Source organism: Solanum dulcamara, chromosome 3, assembly GCF_947179165.1.
Source record: "Solanum dulcamara chromosome 3, daSolDulc1.2, whole genome shotgun sequence".
Taxonomy (NCBI): Eukaryota; Viridiplantae; Streptophyta; class Magnoliopsida; order Solanales; family Solanaceae; genus Solanum; species Solanum dulcamara.
Genome location: NC_077239.1, coordinates 68,081,915 through 68,102,888, shown reverse-complemented (window position 1 = coordinate 68,102,888; position 20,974 = coordinate 68,081,915). Strand labels below are relative to the sequence as shown.

General features: G+C 34.3%; 1 protein-coding gene across 1 annotated transcript; it reads right to left on the bottom strand.

Annotated features, from left to right (window-relative positions):
• On the bottom strand, positions 1–15,895 carry LOC129882750 (uncharacterized). The gene is made up of 14 exons (XM_055957185.1): positions 15,723–15,895; positions 15,088–15,404; positions 13,430–13,604; positions 9,330–9,413; positions 9,012–9,253; positions 8,684–8,900; positions 5,823–5,902; positions 5,467–5,551; positions 2,737–2,868; positions 2,514–2,627; positions 2,380–2,427; positions 1,418–1,502; positions 773–826; positions 1–353 (listed from the first exon to the last, which is right to left on the bottom strand). Exons 2-14 carry the CDS (start codon positions 15,309–15,311, stop codon positions 277–279), a joined length of 1,617 nt encoding a protein of 538 aa, XP_055813160.1. The 5' UTR covers positions 15,312–15,404; positions 15,723–15,895; the 3' UTR covers positions 1–276.
• Between the last annotated feature and the right edge of the window lie 5,079 nt (positions 15,896–20,974).

Here is a 20,974-nt window from a genome sequence, read left to right as displayed (position 1 = left end):
TGAGAAAAACAACAATAATAAAGTTTCAGCTCAAACTTGTCATTCATGACCTATAAATCTCAATCAAAAGATGAGGACTGTTGCAAGCAAACTCTAACAATATTAGTTTCATATCCAACATAATAATTCTCTTGATATCAGCCTAAATACTTACATCCCTGATCAAATACCCACTAACCAACTGCCAAAACTCTGCTAACCACAGTTCAATGAGCTTTCTAAATTTCATTGTAAGACCCGTGATTATGTATCCTCATTTGTTAAGAAACTTCCAATTCATGGAGGCAAGAGATTTACAAAGCTTCCTTGGGATTTCTGAGAATTACTTGACTCTGATCCTTCTGACTCGTCCTCTGTTGAAAAACAAGGCAAAAATAGAAGACAAGACTGAGTTCTTGACATAGAAGAAAAAGAGACTGTAACCAAACGTATCATACAAAATGAAGCTAATCTGTTTGTATCTGAAACGGTAATATCAAAATCAAGAATTAAATAGAAGGGAAGCATGATAAATACTCTCCTCAAAAGACGAGAAAAAGGCATCAACTAAAATAACATGCAAAAAGAGCACTAATTCTCTCAAGATACAGCCAACATAGGACTTCAATCATTTAACATCCCCATGCATAAAACTGTGAATTTGACACAGATAACTATAGTATTTCATTCCAAAGCATTGACTCCATCAGACAAGAACCAAAACAAACGCACGGGAAGAATCAACTGAAGTAGATACATTCCTTAATAAAGAGATGGGATAGGTAAGTATTACCGAATAGTGCTTTGATTGTTGGCCTCGGCTTGGTAATCTTCTTCTTCAGTTCAGCTGTGGAAAAAAGGAGTCCTCAAAGTCAGTTAACTTTCAGAGAACGATGAAGAACCACCACAAAGGAAAACTTTTTTCCAAAGTACTTGCATCAAATTTTCACAGGTAACACCAGATCCCTCAACATTCCTGTATTCAAAGGGCTTCAGCTTCTTTAAGCACCATAATTTCAAATTTGGTTCATTGACGTAGTAATAAGAAAGAAAAAAGCAGAGAACATAGCAACTAGAAGAAGGTAACAAATGAGGTCCGGCTATTTAATGTATCTTGAATTTAATACCCACTATGCTATTGTGCTTTGATAGCATGAAATTGGATCTGATCTTAGCTTACAAAAATGAGATCGAACTCTAAAAACAATATTACAACCTAGAGATATCCAGGAAGTCCATGCATGCAGAAGCATGAACTAATTCAAGAAGACCCATCCATGTAAAAAAAGAATGAAAACAACTGCATCAGCAATTATCTAAAAATATCATACCAAAACATTTTATATCTTATAAATCATATTTTCTCAGTTGAACACTACTAGTTGCTTCCACCATGTCACAGCCCTCTGGACTTCATGAGAGAGAGAGAGAGAGATACCCATTCCAGACGCTTGGTAATCATTCACGATTTCAAAGTTTTTGTATGTGTACCCCACAAAGTTGATGTCCTTCGATGAGAGCATCTACACAAATGTAGGTAAGAATGAGATAAGGACGGAATTGACAAAGGTGAAGGAACTGTAGGGGCCAGCAAATAATGAGTACGACAACAAAAACAGAAAACCTCAGGAACACCATGAAAAAACAAACAAGAGAAGTTGAACTGCAGACATTTCTAAAGTGTGAATCACTGTTAAGGTGTGCCTATATCCAACCATGCAATGTAGCATCTATTTGGGAGCCTTAGGGTATATCTGGAAAAAGAAAAGACTTTCTCCCTCAACCAGTTTGACTTGCTACTCTATTCTTTCTCACCTTAATCCAGTTTCAGCAGCAAGACTGTGCAACTTCAAGTTCCCCAAAATTTGCACACACATCACTATTCAATTCATCAGTGAAGTCCTGCCAAGACTTAATAAAGAGGTAGAACTACTAAGCACAGATTGAGAACTTTGCAACATCCAATATAGACACGGCTCGGACATGTCTGCTACACTGTTGAAAGCATCTGAACTTCTCTACACTGTTCTGCTAAGCAAGAGTGTTCCCCATTGGAAAATGTCTCTAGCAAGTTTACTTAAAAGTATCTAAACAGTTCTCTGTTTGATTTTTTGTAATTGCAATGTACATTGATTGCAAAAACTTTTAAGACAAAGGGCTCCAAAGTTAAAGGAAGAAACAAGGGGAAGATGGAGAACGGACAATTCAGTACTACAGCAGAATAACCAACCTTATTGCTCATCAACGATAATTTACACTAGGACAAGGGTTATTTGTGAATATCTCATCTGAAACTTCAGTAAGCAATTATGCGTGCCATGTTCCATGTCTATAATTATCACTAAAATTGCAGTAAGCAGAATGTAAAACGAAATCCACATGATGCACGAGAGTGAATACCTTCCTCCAAGGACCAGATCTTGATGCACTCTGAGAACGAGTTTCAGACTGCAGAGACAACAAGAAGATATCAAAAACAAGATAAGCAAATAATAATGAAACACATTAGCAGAAGAAAAAAGGTACATCAATACCTCTTCAAACTTCTCAAAGTTTTGGGTGTCCAACTCATCAGTAACCTCAGGGATGAAGGCAGCATCAATATGATAGATTCTGTCCCAGTCTATTCCTCTAAACCACGGGTGGACCTGATATAGAAGAAAGATAGAAAAAGAAATGAAAAAAGCAGGCAATTTACACTCTGCAATTACACTGAAACTAATAAAAGAACATAGAATAGGACACGCCATACAACACCTTTATTTCATCAGCACCCTTCGAACCTAGGCGCTGGGTAACATGGCAAAGGAGTTTGCTAATAAGATCTTCCGCTTCTGAAGATAGCTTTGCTTCCTCAGGAAACTTTAAATGTGATTTCCAGTTTACTATCTGCAGGTACAAGGATAAGATTATACAGATGATAAGATTCTAAGGAACACCTCCTAAAGTAGTTTCTGGTGAAAAAGAGCAATGGTTTGAGGAAAATCAAGGGAAGAATTTCTTAGAAGATGAAGAGATGAATCCTGATATATCAGGGAAAAGAAAAAGGAAAATGGAAAAAGGTTCTCCAGGGAGCAAATAAGAAAAAAGGGATAGTAAAAAAATGTAGAAATAGATTTTAGAAAACAAGCTTAAAAATAAGGAAAGGAAATAGTAGTAAATCGACCATGTCAATATGCAGAGCTTTTCCTATGCCTGTTATGAATGATGATATGTATGATTACACTAGCAAAGCCTCACTCTGGGATTCCATCATTTATCTTTCTAATCTTCTGCTCGTACCTTGTTAAGCCTTTCTTTTATTTATTTATTTCTTAGAACTATCACATTGAGCTAATAAGTATAAAGTTAACAGATGGGGAAAAAACTCATTTCCATTCTTCCATTTCTAATTTCTATGACAAGCTTATCTTTTTAACCTTCTGCTCCTACCATAATAACGTTTCTTAATTATTATTTTTTGGATTAAAACTTTCACATCTTCACTGAAATTAGATAAAGAGTTAGCACATATAATATTGGTAATAACTGAAGATTTAATTAAAGTATAACTTAGGTCAATGGTCATTAACTATGTTGGACTAAAGAAGTTCATCAGGGTGGGGAATGAATAAGAACATCCTTCAGGGGAGATAATTGGCTTGGGAATGATATTCTAAAGATAAAATTCTCTGACATTTATTCCTTAAATCAAAAGCAACATGCCATGTTAGCAGAAATTTGGTGTCAACAAGGTTCAAATTTAACTTATCGGAGACTGCAAAACGATTGGGAAGTCAACAGGCTAGCTGAATTAAACAAAGCTTTGGAAGCATTCACAGGTTTGAAGGATACTGAAGATAGATTGTGGTGGCAGGGGACTTGCAGAGAAGAATTCTTTGTTAAATCAGTATATGCAAGGCTCCAACAGAGAAATATTCAGTTAATTCTATGGTCTTGGAAGCATTTGGAAAGTAGAAATTCCATAAAAAGTTGCTTGTTTTGGCTAGTGGCAAAGGAGGCAGTCCTTACCCAAGATAATTTGATGAAAAGAGAGATTCAAATTTTTTCTACATGTTATATGCGTGAGAAGGAACAAGAGACAATAAGCCATCTTTTTTGCACTGTGAATATGTTGATCAGCTATTGAAGATCTTTTTATGTATATGAGATATTAGCTGGGTGATGCCTAAGAAAGACAGTGGAGATGATAAACTGTTGGAACAACTATGGAAGATCACACAACCAGAGACAGATGGAAAATTGTCCCTGCTTGCATTTGGTGGAGCATATGGAAGGAGATAAATTCCAGATGCTTTGAAGATTCTAGCAACTCAATCCACAGAATCAAGTTAAGTTGTCCCATTTTGTTATATTTTTGATATAAAGAGGACTCAATGAAGATATAGAATCAGTTTTAGAGCATTTAGAATCTTTGTGAGTAGAACACGGATTTTTTCCCCTCTTTTCGAGATTGTACAGATGGCTCTCGGTGTACCCTTCTCTCTCTCTCTCTCTCTCTCTCTCTCTCTCTCTCTCTCTCTATATATATATATATATATATATATATATATATATATATATATGTTACTATCTTTGAAAAAAAAACAAATAGTTTTATAGGCCCCTTCCGTAAGATTATGATCGACAATCATCAGAAATAGGTGTATTGAAGTCGTCAACAAATGAGGAAAAGCTTAAGTTTCAGTTACTCAGTTCTACATTTATGTTCAGGTACTTCTCCTATTTTTGGTAATTTTCTTCGCCTTTGCCCCCCCACTCCCCACCCCCAATCCATCAACACCACATTCTTATTCACCTCACCAGCATTTTCCATGCAAATATCTTTTCCTTTGTCCTTCTGGATGTTATTCAAAAATGAAGCTTAGTTGATCATAACATTTGCAGGGAAGAGAGAGAGAGAGAGAGAGACGAAGAGGGGAGCTAGATGATCAAACAAAATACAGCTTCTATTTAAGTTGAATTTAAGAAATGTATATAAGCAAAAACGATCCTCACCCCAAAAGTTTTAAGAGCATTGAATTTTCTCCTTTTCAAAGTATCAAATCAAGTGGAAGGACAAATAGACGCCATGTTTGCACTTTGCAGTAGAAGTGGTTTTCTGAGTCTAAAATAGTTCTAGTACTTAGGTTATATTCCGTAAATTTCTCACAGCCTTGAAAATTATTTGCCCTAAATGACTAAAGGCGCTAAAAGTTAAAATTGAGTGAAATAAAAGCAAAGAGATGAGATTTTTTTTCTATAAAAAAGGTTAAGAACCTGATACTTCCTTGGTCTAAATGTCTAGTGCTTTTAGCTGAGTACCAAAAGTATGTTTAAACAATTCTCGACAGGATAAAGAAAATATTCAGAGGTTTGAATAAGATGATATGAGACCATAGTAGAACTGTTCCAATGAGGAAGATATAAATTAAGGAAATCAAACTGAGGGAAACATATACAAGTAAATTCAATGATGATTGTTAATGGCAGCACTCCGAAGCTCACCTTGCGACATGTTGACATGGGATCATCAGAATAGAAAGGTGGATAGCCCACTAGCATTTCATACATAATAGCACCAAGTGACCACCTGAAGAAAAAGAGTGGATGAATGTCAAATACATGAGGACAAATATATAAAGACATGGAATAAGCCCCCCCACCCCCGAAAAAAAAAAAGGAAAAAGAATACACCTAAAATAATGAAAACTAGAGAGGAGAGGACATAGTAGGTAAGAGTGAAAAAACAAACTTGTACAACTTGGAGCACTTTAAGCATAAGATCACATTTTCCAAAATTAACAAAAGCAAAAAGGTAATACTCAAAGAGCCCTTTCATATACATGAGAAACTGTACTGACCAGTCACACTCCATTCCATAACCTTTCTTCAGCAGGACTTCAGGAGCTATATAGTCTGGTGTACCCACTGTAGAATATGCCTGGGTTGCCCCAATTGGAGGAATTCAGTTAGATAAGGAGATAGACTTCTTCTCAGTGTTATTAAAAGTGAAAAGCATAAAAAAAGTGACAAGGTCCATGGAGTTTGAAGCAAAAAGCGAGAAGTGAAGCTCAAATTTTACAGGATATTAAAAAATATCAAATATCTATGAATTCAGTCTGATAAAATTAAATTGCAATTAAAATAACTTATTTTAGCATGTAATATACAATAATGTTGTAGTGATCCGACCCCTCAATGTTGAAATTCAAGAAACGATTGATTCTTGTTGGAATCACGTCGTGCAACAATTTATTTTTGAGTCAAACTTTGTGCACCATTATTTGACACGCACCTATGAAGCGAAAGCTGCAAAACAGCTCACTTCACACCTCTTCATCGCTTTAAGCGACAAAGCGATGGCTCTTAAGAACACTGCTTCATCAACCACACAAAATGAATTCTAAAATGATCCACAAAACCAAATGAACTTTGCTACTTCAGATTGTGTAGAAAACATAAACAATCCCCAGAACTAACTATGAGTTAGATTGTCGAAAACCAATAACTCAATCCCCCAATAAATGTGGGACATTCTAAAAAAACCCTCCGGGACTGGACATTTGAAGCGGTGGACAATATGACATGGGGTAGGAACTTTGATAAACCAAGATTAGGGGTTGGTCTGGCTGTGATAACATGTCAAGAAAATAGACCTTGGTCCTAACCCAACCCCAACAGCTAGTTCACAAAATGAGAATCTCCCACGACCGTATAAGGAGACTGTGAGAAATATATTATTGAATTGTGTATCTACATTATTACACAGTGACCCTAATTATAGATACTACAATACAATCCTTTACCAAGTAGGATATTGTTTACTATTTCTATTCCTATTAATATTCCTACTCTAAGTAGGATTGTATATACATATTCTTATTCTAACATTCCCCCTCAAGCTAGTGCATATAAGTCATATGTCCCTAGCTTGTTACAAATGTAATTAATATGAGGACCAACGAGGGGCTTGGTGAGATATTTGCAAGTTGATCACTCGACTTCACAAAATTGACAGTCAATCTCAATGTGCTTAGTCTTCTCATGAAATATTGTATTTGATGTATAATGCCAGTCAATCTCAATGTGCTTGGTCTTCTCATGAAATACTAGATTTGAGGCATAATGTCGATAAAACACAGAGTGATAAATTCCTAAATTGCAGTATTGAACTTCCCAAACCAAGTTTGAGAAGATTGTTTCAGACCATAGAGTGACTTATGTAATCCACATACAAGGCTACCAAACTCCCCATGAGCAACAACATCAGGTGGTTGCTCCATATAGACTTCTACCTAAAGATCACCGTGGAGAAAAACACTACCTAAAGATCACCGTGAAGAAAAACATTCTTAATGTCCAACTGATTAAAAGGTCAATGGAGAAAGACAACTATAGATAGAAAAAGGCGAAAATATGCTATTTTAGCCACGGGAGAGAAAATATCACTGTAACCCAGCCCAAATATCTGAGTATACCTTCTTGTTCCTCCTCTTCTTTTTTGGCAAAAGTAAATCTAAAACAGAAAGAAAACACAGCAGGAAAGCTCAAATCTCTCGAAAACAATGCAATGGTCGCTGGAAAGTGCTCGAAATCTGGTATTGAAATATATGGAACGTCTCAAGTAGATCTTAAACAAGAAAGTTACCGTAAAACTAATCGAAACATGCGCATACGCTGGATTATTAGATTTGATGACTAAAAGTGGTCATAATCTGAGAAATAAAATTATATGGGTAGGGTCGGAATGATGACATGACCCTACTGAAAAAGAGAATGATATGGGTAGGTCAGAATGATGGCACAAACCTATTGGAAAATAGAAAATATATGGGTAGGGTCGGAATGATGGCATGACCCTACACAAATAAGAAAGTAGTCACCAAAAAGATGGCACGGTGTACGAAAATCGGATATGAAAAAATAGTCACCAGAAAAATGGCACGGTGCTACACAAATAGAATATGAAAAAGTCGCCACCGAAATGATGCACGATGCTACACAAATCAGATATGAGAAAGTAGTCCAGAAAGATGCATGGTACTACTCAAATTAAATATGAAAAAGTAGTCACCAAAAAGATGCACGGTGCTAACGCAAATTAGATATGAGAAAATAGTTACCGAAAAGATACACGATGACCCCGACTTTTGTAACATAATCATTGGCCAGACGGACAGCATATATGGGTCATAGCCGCCCGCCGGCAGTGGGAGCTTTTTTGATTTTCTACCAAGATCGGAAACAGTCGTCCTACCTTGGTAGGAGTAAGGTCTGCGTACACTCTACTCTCCCCAGACCCCACGTTGTGGGATTTCACTGGGTTGTTGTTGTTGTTGTACCAAGATCGTACAAGCTCTGATATCATGTGAGAAATATATTATTGAATTGTGTATCTACATTATTACACAGAAATCCTATTTATAGACACTACAATACAATTCTTTACCAAGTAAGCTATTGTTTACTATTTCTATTCCTATTAATATTCCTACTCTAAGTAGGATTGTATATACCTATTCCTATTCTAAGAGAGACAACAACTCACTTCCTCAACCAATGTGAGGCATACTAATTGTCATCATGTACCAATTCTAATGATTGTTCCATCTACATTACCAACAGAGAATGACATAGTGCAATAAGAGGTAACCTAGTGTCTTCTGAAAGAATAATACAAGGAAGTTCAACCAAAAAGATTCTGAAATGGGAGGAGACTCACAAGTGTCCTCCTATTTTTCTGCCAATGTTGTAATTGTTCTTGCTGAGTGCGTTTTGGAGCTGAAGACCCATCACTCCGAGAAGCTCCATGGACACTATCACCCCCTGCGAAATCCTTCTCTTCTAGGGTGCTGCAGTCTAATGGCTTACAAAGTCCAAAATCTGATAGTCTCAAATGACCATATCTATCAAGCAGCAGGTTGTCAGGTTTAATGTCTCTGCAGCGAATAAAGTGTGTGGGAAACAATATTAGGATGCTAAAGAGGTCCAGTACGAACTTAGAAATAAAACACAACAAATTGCAACTAGGCATCAAAAGAAGTTATGACCTGTGTATATAGTTATGTACATGGATAGATTCTATAGCCAAAACAGTCTCTGCGACATAAAATCTGGCTTCATCTTCAGTTAGTGTATCCTTCCTCATAAGTAGGGTCATCATATCACCACCAGGTAGATATTCCATGATAAGGTAAAGAAACTCGTCATCTTGGAAAGAACAATACAGTTTGACAATGCAATTACTGTCCACCTCTGCGAGCAGATTCCTTTCAGCTTTTACATGCTCAACCTAATAGGATCCAAAAGCTAAGGACCAGTAAATATAGCAGCAGAACAATTATGGGAATCAGTTCATAATCATATACCTGTCCTCTACGAAGCATTTCTGATTTCTTAAGCTTTTTCATCGCATATACATGACCTGTTGTTTTCTCTCTACAAACTCTTACCTGCAATGGAAAAAAGACAAACGTTTACATCCTTTAGACTTTCTATGAAGGGAATCTTATCCACAGTTCATGATATCGAGCATGGAAATATTTAGCTGCTAGAGCACAGTGTGCTGAAAGTACAATGCAAGCACTCCAGCATATTCAACAAGTCACTTAGTCCGACAACTACATTTGAAGATCATGGGGCAACCTGCTTATATGATGACATCTCGTAACTGGGAAGATATCACCTAATGGAGACAAACTTGTGACTCATGAGGGAGAGCACTACCCAGCATAAAACTCAATTTTTCAAGCTTTGACAAAGAAAGTCTTATGAAACCTTAGTTTTGACACGAGAAAGGATGAGAATTGTATCAACTGGATCTCTACGAAACCTTTTTCTCGAAAGAGGCAACACCTTATTATTTTCGGAAACATCACAATTAACTCATAAGTTTAAATTAAATTGAAAAAAGGAAATAAAAAGCTGAGGTTACCCAAGAATAAGGAGCTGCCTATTTATCCATCCAAGAAGCCTTAATTAAGGGGAAGAACATCATGAAAGAGTGAGGTGGGAATTCCTTATTGCCCATTAGAAGGTCATTCACTGGGTTTGTTGTTGTTGTTGTTGTTGTTGTCATTAGAAGGTCATTAGATTCATACATAAGCTTCAGATGTCTTTAAGTTTCTGTTGTTTGCCCATGGAATGACAAGTACTTGCGAGGGAAAGGAATCAGTCACTCTATTAGTTAGAATTCACTTCAAGTAGCACAATGGAGCATAGTCCTAAAATCACCCTCTATCACTACTTGTAGTGTCTCTAGATCTGCTCAGCCACCTCGAAACAGTTTCTGTATAGATGACACTCTGAAATTCGTCCCAACAAAAATAAATATCTGTATCTCTTAGTGTCTAAGCTAATACTATAGGAGAAACATGGCCAACAAATCATCTGATAAGAAGAGGATTATGAGTTTAACACTTCTTGCGATAGAAAAATTAATATCACTCAGAGATGGGCAAACTATCCCAAGCAGTGGCAAGTAGAGCCCACAGAAAAAATGGAAAAATCCCAACTTATTGCTTGAAGTCTTGAATAAGGTCTAAGAGAGACTCCATCCCATCCCCAGAAATTGATAATGTGCATGATTCTTAAACAACTCAATTTCACCTATTTGAAGGCACATACTCTGATACTCATTGTGTTGTTGGTCGTATTCTTGGTTGTGTGGTAGTAGCTTCTTCTTTTTCCCCTTTGACGAGTATAGACATGACTACATCTCATTATTACTATAAACTACACATACATATAATATTATCATGAATATCCATATTGAAGCCTTTAATTTTCTACAGAGTTCATCTACCAAGGAGAAGAAAAGAACTTGACAGTCTGAAGTAACGTGTTGCGGTTCAGGGACCCAAATCTAGTTAATGTGGGAATGACATTAATTGTCTTCTCATAAAAATATGATATAAGTTTTTAACTAGAAATATATGGACATGATATATGCGCTACTCTTAAGATTATATTGATAGTGAGAATTTGATATGATATGTTATTAGATATTTTACTCTTCAAATGGAAATGCTAGGGAGATTAGTCGCTTGGAAAAGTTAACAAAAAACTCTAGAATCTTATACTGTAATAATTTTAAAGTCACTCTTATCTAGATTGTTTCTACCCCCACATAAAAAGACGACAACCATTTTGACATTCATAATTATTAAGTACTAGGCTAAGGGATTCACTTACTGATATAGTATTACTTCCCTAACTATAGCTCACCTCCATTAGATCTAATTCACAGCTCAGCCAATATTTGACCAAACCTTATAACCGGCCAAATTCACTTCAAAAGTGTTCTAGAAGCCCTTACTTAGTAGCTAAGGACTCAATTATCTCCTTATTGCCACCTTAAAAAGTTGGTCCAACAGTAATACCGTCCTTTAACATATATATATTTCAACTTCTCATGCTTGTATTCAAACCATAGAAATCTAGACTTAATCCAAGTTTCCTTAGAAGCTTATCCCAATCAGTAAGTAATCTCTCCTTTCCTCATTTAGAACCTCCTTTTTTTTTCAAGTTAACATCATTAAAACGCTTAGATTTTAATAGTTGGATTTATATTTTAACGTGATTATATGATGCAATCACAGGAAAATATTAATTGACCAGCGTAGTATTGATCCACAAGTTAATAATTTTCTTTTAAGCTCTAAGGGGTCGTTTGGTACGCTAACTTAATTATCCTGGGATTATAATCTCTGGACTAATATATCCCACCAGGGAGATGGAATAAAATAATACCAAGTTGGATGGGATAAGGTGGGATATCCCAGGATTAAGCCTCGGATAAAATTTTTACTGCATTTGGTAAACAGTATAAATTTTGCATCGTGACATTTCGGCATCTACATTTTCCAGAAATCAAGGGAAATAAAGCTGTAAAATTCACTATTTCATGCGAGATGTTTTACCATCCACATTCAGAACTAGGCAAAATGAGAAACTGTGATTATAGAGGATTGTATTTGTGAGAAATATAGCAGAAAAATATTATTGAATTGTGTATTTACATTATTACACAGAGACCTTATTTATAGACACTAAAGTAGGATACTATATACATTCTTATTCCTATTCTTATTCTAAGTAGGATTGTGTACACCTATTCCTATTCTAACACTCCCCCTCAAGCTAGAGCATACAAGTCTTATGTCCCTAGCATGTTACAAATGTAATTAATAAGAGGAACGATGAGGGGCTTGGGGAGATATCTGCAAGTTGATTAGTCGACTTCATAAAATTGACAATCAATCTCAATGTGCTTAGTCTTCTCATGAAATACTGGATTTGATGCATAATGCCCATCAATCTCAATGTGCTTGATCTTCTCATAAATTACTGGATTTGATGCATAATGTGGATTTGAACTTCTCAAACAAGGCTTGAGAAGACTGTTTCAGACCATTGAGTGACTTATACAATCGACATATAAGGCTACTAAACTCCCCTTGAGCAACAAAACTAGGTAGATACTCCATATAGACTTCTTCACAGTGCAACGGTCACCGGAAAGAGCTCAAAATATGGTATAAAATATGTGGATCGTCTTGGAAACAATAGACGAGTAGATCTTAAACAACAAAGTCACCGTAAAACTTGTCGAACATGCTCATGCGTCGGAGTATTGGATTTGATGTCTGAAAGTCGTCACATTCTAAGAAATAAAATTATATATATGGGTAGGGTCGGAATGATGGCACAACCCTACTGGAAAGTAGAAATTAGATCGGATTGATGGCACGACTCTACTGAAAAAGAGAAATTATATGGGTAGGATCCGAATGATGGCACAACCAAATAAGAAAGTAGTCACCGAAAAGAAAAGTGCTACACAAATTGGATATAAAAAAGTAGTTACCAAAAAGATGGTACGGTGCTATACAAATCGGATATGAGAAAGTAGTCATCAGAATAATGCATGGTGGTACACAAATCAAATATGAGAAAGCGGTCACCGGAATGATGCACGGTGCTACACAAACACTGACGGATACGGGGTTGGCACAAAACAACCCTAGAAAATCACCGGAAATTGACGCACGATGACCTCTTTGACTAAGTTTTCTTCCCCTGAATATGGGGCTCATGCATATATCATTGGCCCTACTTATGTTAATGTAACCAATGGCCAGACGGACAGTATATATGGGTTATAGCCGCCCGCCGGCAGCGGAAGTTTTTTCTAATTTTCTATCAAGATCGTACAAGCTCTGATACCATGCGAGAAATATATGAGAAAAATATTATTGACTTGTGTATTTATATTATTACACAGAGACCCTATTTATAGTCACTATAAGACAATCCTTTACCAAGTAAGATACTATATACAATTCTTATTCTAAGTAGGATTGTGTACACCTAGTCCTATTCTAACAGTATTAATATCAGAACAAAATCGTACAAGAAACAAACAAAGATGTTAACATGCAATTAGATTTTTCAATAGAGGTATTACCTCCCCAAATGCACCCTTTCCAATCATTGTTAATAACTCAAAATCATCAGCTCCCATTTTGTGCCTTTGCAGACGCATGTATTCAGTTTCCTTCTTTTCATGAAATTTCAGTAGATTATTTTGATCTTCCTCTGAGACGTCAGCATCTGCAAGCTTCTTTTCCAGTATACTTCGACTGGTGGCCAAATATAAAAAGGAAAAGAATATATTTCAAAGCAATTCGTAGGGCAGATAATTCAGAAATATCAAGACTATGCAATTCTTAGGTAGAGCAAAAAGGTAAAGGGTGTTCTTCTTTATGTAGTATGATAATTCTGCCAAATCAAGCTAATGAGCATGATCATGCACCATCTTCCATAATGAACAAATGAATGATGTAACAGCTAACCAGCAAGACCATGCACTTCTTCCGAAATTAATGAATGAAAGTATTAACATCTGGAATGATGCGACACGAAAGCCAATACTACTTATTTCCTGCAGTCTCTTCCATGCATTTGAAGTTGGCTAACTGACTGGCACGATCATCAAAGTAAGTTTTGACTAGTTTCCCATATTTCAATTATACAAGATACCTTACAAACACCACATAGTTTTACCATAGCAAACTTATCCATTAGAAACACCTTTAGTGGAATTTGAATCTAAACATTTGGAAAGCGTTTAAGATGTACTTATTATGTCTGTTCCTGCTGATGCAGGAAGGTAATACAAGTGTGATGTGATCAAACCTAGCCTTTATCACGATTCGTGACATCACTTTTGTAATTACTATGCAAACCACTAACTAACTCCAAGCTGAAAATAGATGGGATAATAGGAGTATCAACCATTTGAAAAGATAGGTTAATCTTCTCATCAATAGCAGACAAAAGCTGCAGGAGAGCATATAATTAACTTTTGCCACACCAGTGTGACTGGACAGTTTCTTCATATAAAAAGAAAAGCAGATAATTAGTCATTAACATGCCTTTTGTGTGCAGTGAGAGAAAAATAGACATATATGCAATATACTGAATATAATATAGGGGCAATATTTGTATTTTAGGTATAGACAGGAATGTATAGAGGAGGTGGAGCAACTAGAAGATATGCTAGGATCCTTGTAATTAGCCTTCCTAGTCTCGCTGTGTACTAATTTTTGGAGTTCACCGGCATATCCTTACTGCTAAGCAATACAACATTAGCAATTTCAAAAAAAAAAAAAAACATAGGAGCAATAAATGATGCTCATGTTTTTTTAGTTATTAATTGTGTACAGTTACAAGCATAATAAAGCCGATAAAAGTAAGTTATTTGAAGCAAAACAAGCTTGGATTAGGAAACAGCAGGGCTTCATCCAATAGCAAAAATATATTCTAACCTTTACCAACAACCAATTTTATTTTAGATAATTCCTCGAATAGGTTTTAATAAAGATGAAGACCTTCCAATTTTTAAATTATAAGCCCTTCATGGAAATTGTGTAAAATGAGAAAATTCACAACCACACACCCTGGATAACATTATTCAAGTGTTTTCCTTTTTTCTCCTTAAGTTGCTTAATTCTTGCAGGGAAATAGAATCCTGTTAATTATTCCTAAAAAAACTGTAAATTTTAACTCATGATACTAAAGATAACTCATAAGAAGATTATAAGAGTAGCAAGCATGACGTACCGCTCCTTTCTGTCGTGCAAATTTCTCATCTGCTCCTTGTAATGATTTTCAATGTATTGCTTTGCTGCAGCGACCCTCTGCTTCGTTACATTGGAGGCCTCTTCAGCTGACATAGGCGGCTGGGGGTCTTCTCTTCCACTACCCATTGAATCTTTCTTCTTGGTTGATGACCTTAAGCGGTCTCGTGGTTGAAACTTCTGGAACCAACTTCTTGCTGAATCCATTTACTCTTGCTCAGCTTAAGAGGTGATGCATTAGAAGCTCTTGAAGCACAAACTCATCGTAAACTGACTCTACTCATACCCAAAATCAAAAACCTACAAAAGTCATAGTAAATTGACATGAAAGCACACACATTCCAAATTTTTATCCAAATTTTTTATGGGTTCTCAATAAATCAATATATCATGACTCCCCACTATCAATTGAAATTGTTACACCCCATCAAAAAATGAATAATTTTCATAACTGATTTAGTTTTCCACCGAGATCAAGAATTTTCCTCTCTTGGCGACGACCCACATAGATTTGATACACCAAAACTAAAATTTTAATTTAACCAACCCTATCTGAAAATTGAACAAAAAAAAAATCTATGAACAACAAATTAAAACACAAGAAAAAATAGGGCTTACCAGCAAATCTTTGTGCTGTAGTAATCCGATTGACATATAACCTATACACGATGGTTAAAATTATAATAAAATAATCTCTTTTTTTTCAATATTTTTTTGATCAGAAGAGAGCTGAAGAGGTATTTTCGGTGGTTTGGAAGCTAAAGGTGAGTTTTTTTTCTTATTGCCCTCCCTTGTTTTGCCCGCCTTCTATATTTATACCCATTTCTTCTCGCGTTATAAAATAGGTTTAAACAAATATATTCTACTACTAATACTAATATTATTATTTTTAATCCCAAGCGTTGGCTTTTCATCCAGAATTTGACGTTCATTTCATTTTTGTAACAATCACAAGTGAATAATTTATTTATTATTATTATTCAGAATTAATTTACAAAGTCTCCTCATAATTAAAGTTGGTGCATTTTTTAGAATAGTAATTACAAGATATTATTTGTCATAACGTAATTATAATATAATTATAAACATAATACTTGGTTGCACAAATATAATAATATAGTTAGAATTTTTTAAATTTTAAAAATAAAAATTAATTAGTAAAAACCAAATATTTAGATTTGATAAATATATGTCTATATAAGAGATATTAGTAAAAGGAAATTATCACTAGGTATTCAAGATACATATTTATTTTTAAAAAATATATATTATTAAATAATTATAGATTTATAATTATTGTAAAAAATAATTGATTTATACTTTTTAATTAAGTAATATTTTAGTTGAATTAAATAATCTAAGTACACATTTTGCAAGAATATCATAGATTGCATGTCTTACGAAAGAATCAGTAATCACAACATAATTTTTTAATGTAAAACAATAAAAATGACGCATAAACTATGACCGATTTACAATAACACATTCATACTTTATGGGGAATCCTATGACCCTTGGGTATACTTTAATGCATTTATCTTCATTTATTGATTGAGTTGAATAAGAAATTAAAGCTTTGTTATTTCGTATATACATACACGCATTAATCGAGAGGCAAAAAAACAAGAAATTTGTTCATTTACACTCTGCAAACAAAAATAATAATTGAAAGCCTCACCTTCAAATTTCATTTTTAAAGGAGAAATCAATTGAATCCTTTAGAATTGAATCTCATGAATCACTATATTCTTCCATAATTAGGTTTTGGCTTATGAGTCATTAAAATTTGATTTTATTTTTTAAAAAGATTTAAGTAGTTTTGTTGGTGTTACATAACAGATTATCTGGTCAAAATTTTTAGGTTAAGGTTTTTTTTCTCGACAGATAAGATTTTCTTTTTATTTGTCAATAATTGCTACATATTAAAAATGATGTACTTAAAAGAAAAATAAAAAAACAATCATTATTTCTCTCATGCTTTGCCAATATACACACATTCATCGAGTTTTAATTAACTCCCTACACATTTTCTGTGTGCATTTAATTTCTTATCAAGCTCACTTGATAAATGTCAAAGAAATACTTTTAAAAAATATGCAAAAAGATTACAGGATCCCCATAAAATATGAATGTATCACTGTAAATTCAATCATGTCATTTTAGCCATTTTTCATTTTATAACTTCATTCAAATATTTAATAACAAATAATTTACAATTCTGATACAACTCAATATAAGCTAAAATCTGTGTATAACTTCATTTAATGACGAAGTCCAACTTTATAGCAACACTCATTATAAATCAAATTTATAGATGACTCATTCTTTATAATATTAAGACTTATAATTTCAAAAAAAAAATAGAACAATAACATAGTTAAATGAAATGGTTTTTTTAAATGAAAAATAACATAGAAGCACATGAGCTAAAGATTGAAAAATGATGAGTAAATAAACAAAAAATAAATAAATAACATTAAAAGAATTACATAATTGAAAGTTCAAAAAAATAAAAAAATAAAACAAAATCAAAAAGAAATTAAAAGATAACTTTGTAATTATTGCATTTAATTGCCAGTAGTTCTCAATTTTCTAGAGAATTAAAGACTCTAATCACACAGACCCTCATATATATCAAATTAAATGTTGACAAAGTAATTATTTAATCACATAAATATGTTTAAATTGTATAATCACATTAAATTCAATAATATATGACTTTTCAAATAGATCATTAATAATTTTTTTAAAAATTCACAAAAAGGATTGCGTAAAAAATTATTGACTTCATATGAAGTTCTAAATCCATATGTTGCCTAGCTACTAGATACGCTTTTGATGTTTGATACAAGTTATTTTTAACCAAAAGGACTAACTATAATTCTAAATAACTATTTTAATTTTAACAGTAACTTTAACTTTATATTGCTTGCATTATCTAGTGCTTACATACGAGCAGTGGCGGATTCAAAAAATTTATGAAGGGGGTTCAAAAAAAATTAAACACGCTAATCAAAAAAATGTGCTTATTCGGATTCGAACCAGCTAGCTGAGACAAGCTAAGGCAAAATATTGAACCTCATTTGCCACTGAGCTAGTCATTTGGCTTGCTCAGGGGGTTTAATGTTAAATATATACACATAAATTAAAAATTGTATCTTATATATATACAGTGTAATTTTTTAATGAAGGATGAACCCCCTCAACTACATGTGGGTCCGCCCCTGCATACGAGTATTAAATAATATTTAGTTCATAAAAGTGTAATCAAAATATACTTTAATTTGATAATTGTTATAAAATAAACTAATTTAGCAAATCAATAACAAGGAGAGAGAGTAAGAAAAAAGAGAAAGTTATTACAGTATATATAATTGTATAACTGCAGTGGCTATAAATAGTCACTGCGAATGAAGGGGTAATAACAAGTGATGGGGGGAAGGGGAACTTTTGGCGGAGGAAAAGTAGAAAGAAAAAGGGGAAGGGAAAAGTGGGAGGAATAGTGGATGTGGACATCCACTACACTATGTCCAACACTCTCTTTTGAATGTTCATGTATAATGTGACTCATTAAAAATGCTACAAGAAACAATATACATAGCTATCCTGAGCATCCATAGATTTTGTGTCTTGTTAAAACCTTACTAGGAAAAATTCAGTAGGAAAAAAAGTCTAATGAAAGAAAAAGTGTACACATATCTGGTAATACGCTTTGAGTGCTGCCTCATTAAAAACCTTACCAGAAAAACCCAGTGGGATAAAACTTTGATTAAGGGAAAAAGAGTACAACGCGTATTTTACTCCCCCTGATGAAAACTTTATTTGATATTTAAGAGACGACGCATTCCAATCTTATATCTTAACTTCTCAAAAATTGATGTTGGTAATGCCTTTGTGAATAAATATGCAAGATTATCACTCGAACGAACTTGTTATACATCAATATCACTATTTTTCTGGAGATCATGTGTGAAGAATAATTTTGATGAAAATATGTTTCGCTCTGTCTCCTTTTATGAAGCCACCTTTCAATTGAGCTATGTACGCGACATTGTCTTCGAATATAACTATGGGCACTTTGACATCATTTTCTAGGCCGCATCATTTTTTGATGAACTGTATCATTGATCTCAACCAAACACATTCTCTACTTGCTTCGTGAATTGCTATTATTTCAGCATTATTTGAAGAAGTAGCAACAATAGACTGCTTTATAGATCGTCATGATATAGCAGTTCCTCCATATGTAAATAAATAGTTTATCTGAGATCGAGCTTTATGTGGGTCTGATAAATAACCTGCATCTGCATAACCAATAAGGTCTTCACAACCTTTGTTAGTATAAAACAAACTCACATCAATGGTACCCTTTAGGTATCGCAAAATATGCTTGATACCGTTCCAATGTTTTCGCTTTGGGGATGAATTATATCTTGCCAAAAAATTAACAGAAAATGTTATATCAGGCCTGATTGCGTTATCAAGATACATAAGTGCACCAATAACACTGAGATATGGTACTTCAGGACCAAGAAGTTGTTCATTCTCTTCTAGAGGTCAAAATGAATCTTTATCCACTTTTAGTGATCGAACAGCCATTGGAGTACTTAATGGATGTGCTTTGTCCATATAAAATCATTTTAAGATTTTTTCAGTAAGGCAGATTGGTGGACAAAGACCCGTCTGCTAATTGTTCAATTTGCAGACCCAGACAAAGTTTTGTCTTTCCAAGATCTTTCATCTCAAATTCTTTCTTTAGATAGTCAATCGCCTTTTGGACCTCTTCAGTGGTTCTAATGAGATTTATGCCATTAACATAAACGACGAATGTAACAAACTCTGATTTTATTTTCTTAATAAAAACACATGGACAAATGACATCATTTATATAACCTTCATTTATCAAGTACTCACTAAGACGAGAATATCACATACGCCATGATTGTTTCAAACCATATAATGATCTTTGCAATTTGATTGAGTACATCTCCCAAGACTTATTACTTGCTTCAGGCAATTTTAATTCTTCTGAGATTTTCATGTAAATTTCATTATCAAGCGACCATAAAGGTAAGTTATAACTACATCCATTAGATGTATTTCAAGATTTTTATGTACAACTAAACTGATTAGATATCGAAAAGTTATTCCATCCATAACAGGTGAATATGTTTCTCCATAGTTGACCTCGGGTCTTTGAGGGAATCCTTGTGCAACAAGGCGTGCCTTGTATTTTACAATTTCATTTCTCTCATTTCGTTTTCGCACAAAAATCCATTTATAGCCAACTGATTTTACACCTTCGGGAGTTTGGATTACAGGTCCAAAAACCTCACGTTTAGCAAGTGAGTCTAATTTTGATTGAATTGCCTTTTGTCATTCTGGCCAATCACATCTACGTCGACATTCTTCAACTGATTTAGGCTCAAGACTTTTATTATCTTGTATGAGGTTAAGTGCAACATTATATGCAAAAATATTATCAATCGTGATTTTGGATCGATCTAAATTTATCTCATCACCGGTAGAACTTATTGAAAGTTCTTCATTCACTTGAGTCTTGGGTTCACTGATTTCTTCAGAAATATCAGGATTACTCAAATCTTGACTTTATTCAGGAGGTTCTTTTGTAGTATCATTTTTATTATTTCTCATACTTTTCTTTTTAGGATTTTTATCCTTTGACCCCAATGGTCTACCACGATTCAGGCGTGTTTGGAATTCAGAAGCTATGATACCAGTAGATGGTCCTTTTGGAACATCAATCTGGACAGGCACATTCACTGTAGGGATATGTGACTTAGTTATTCATTTCAAATCAGTAAATGTATTTGGCATTTGATTTGCTATTTTCTGTAGGTGGATAATCT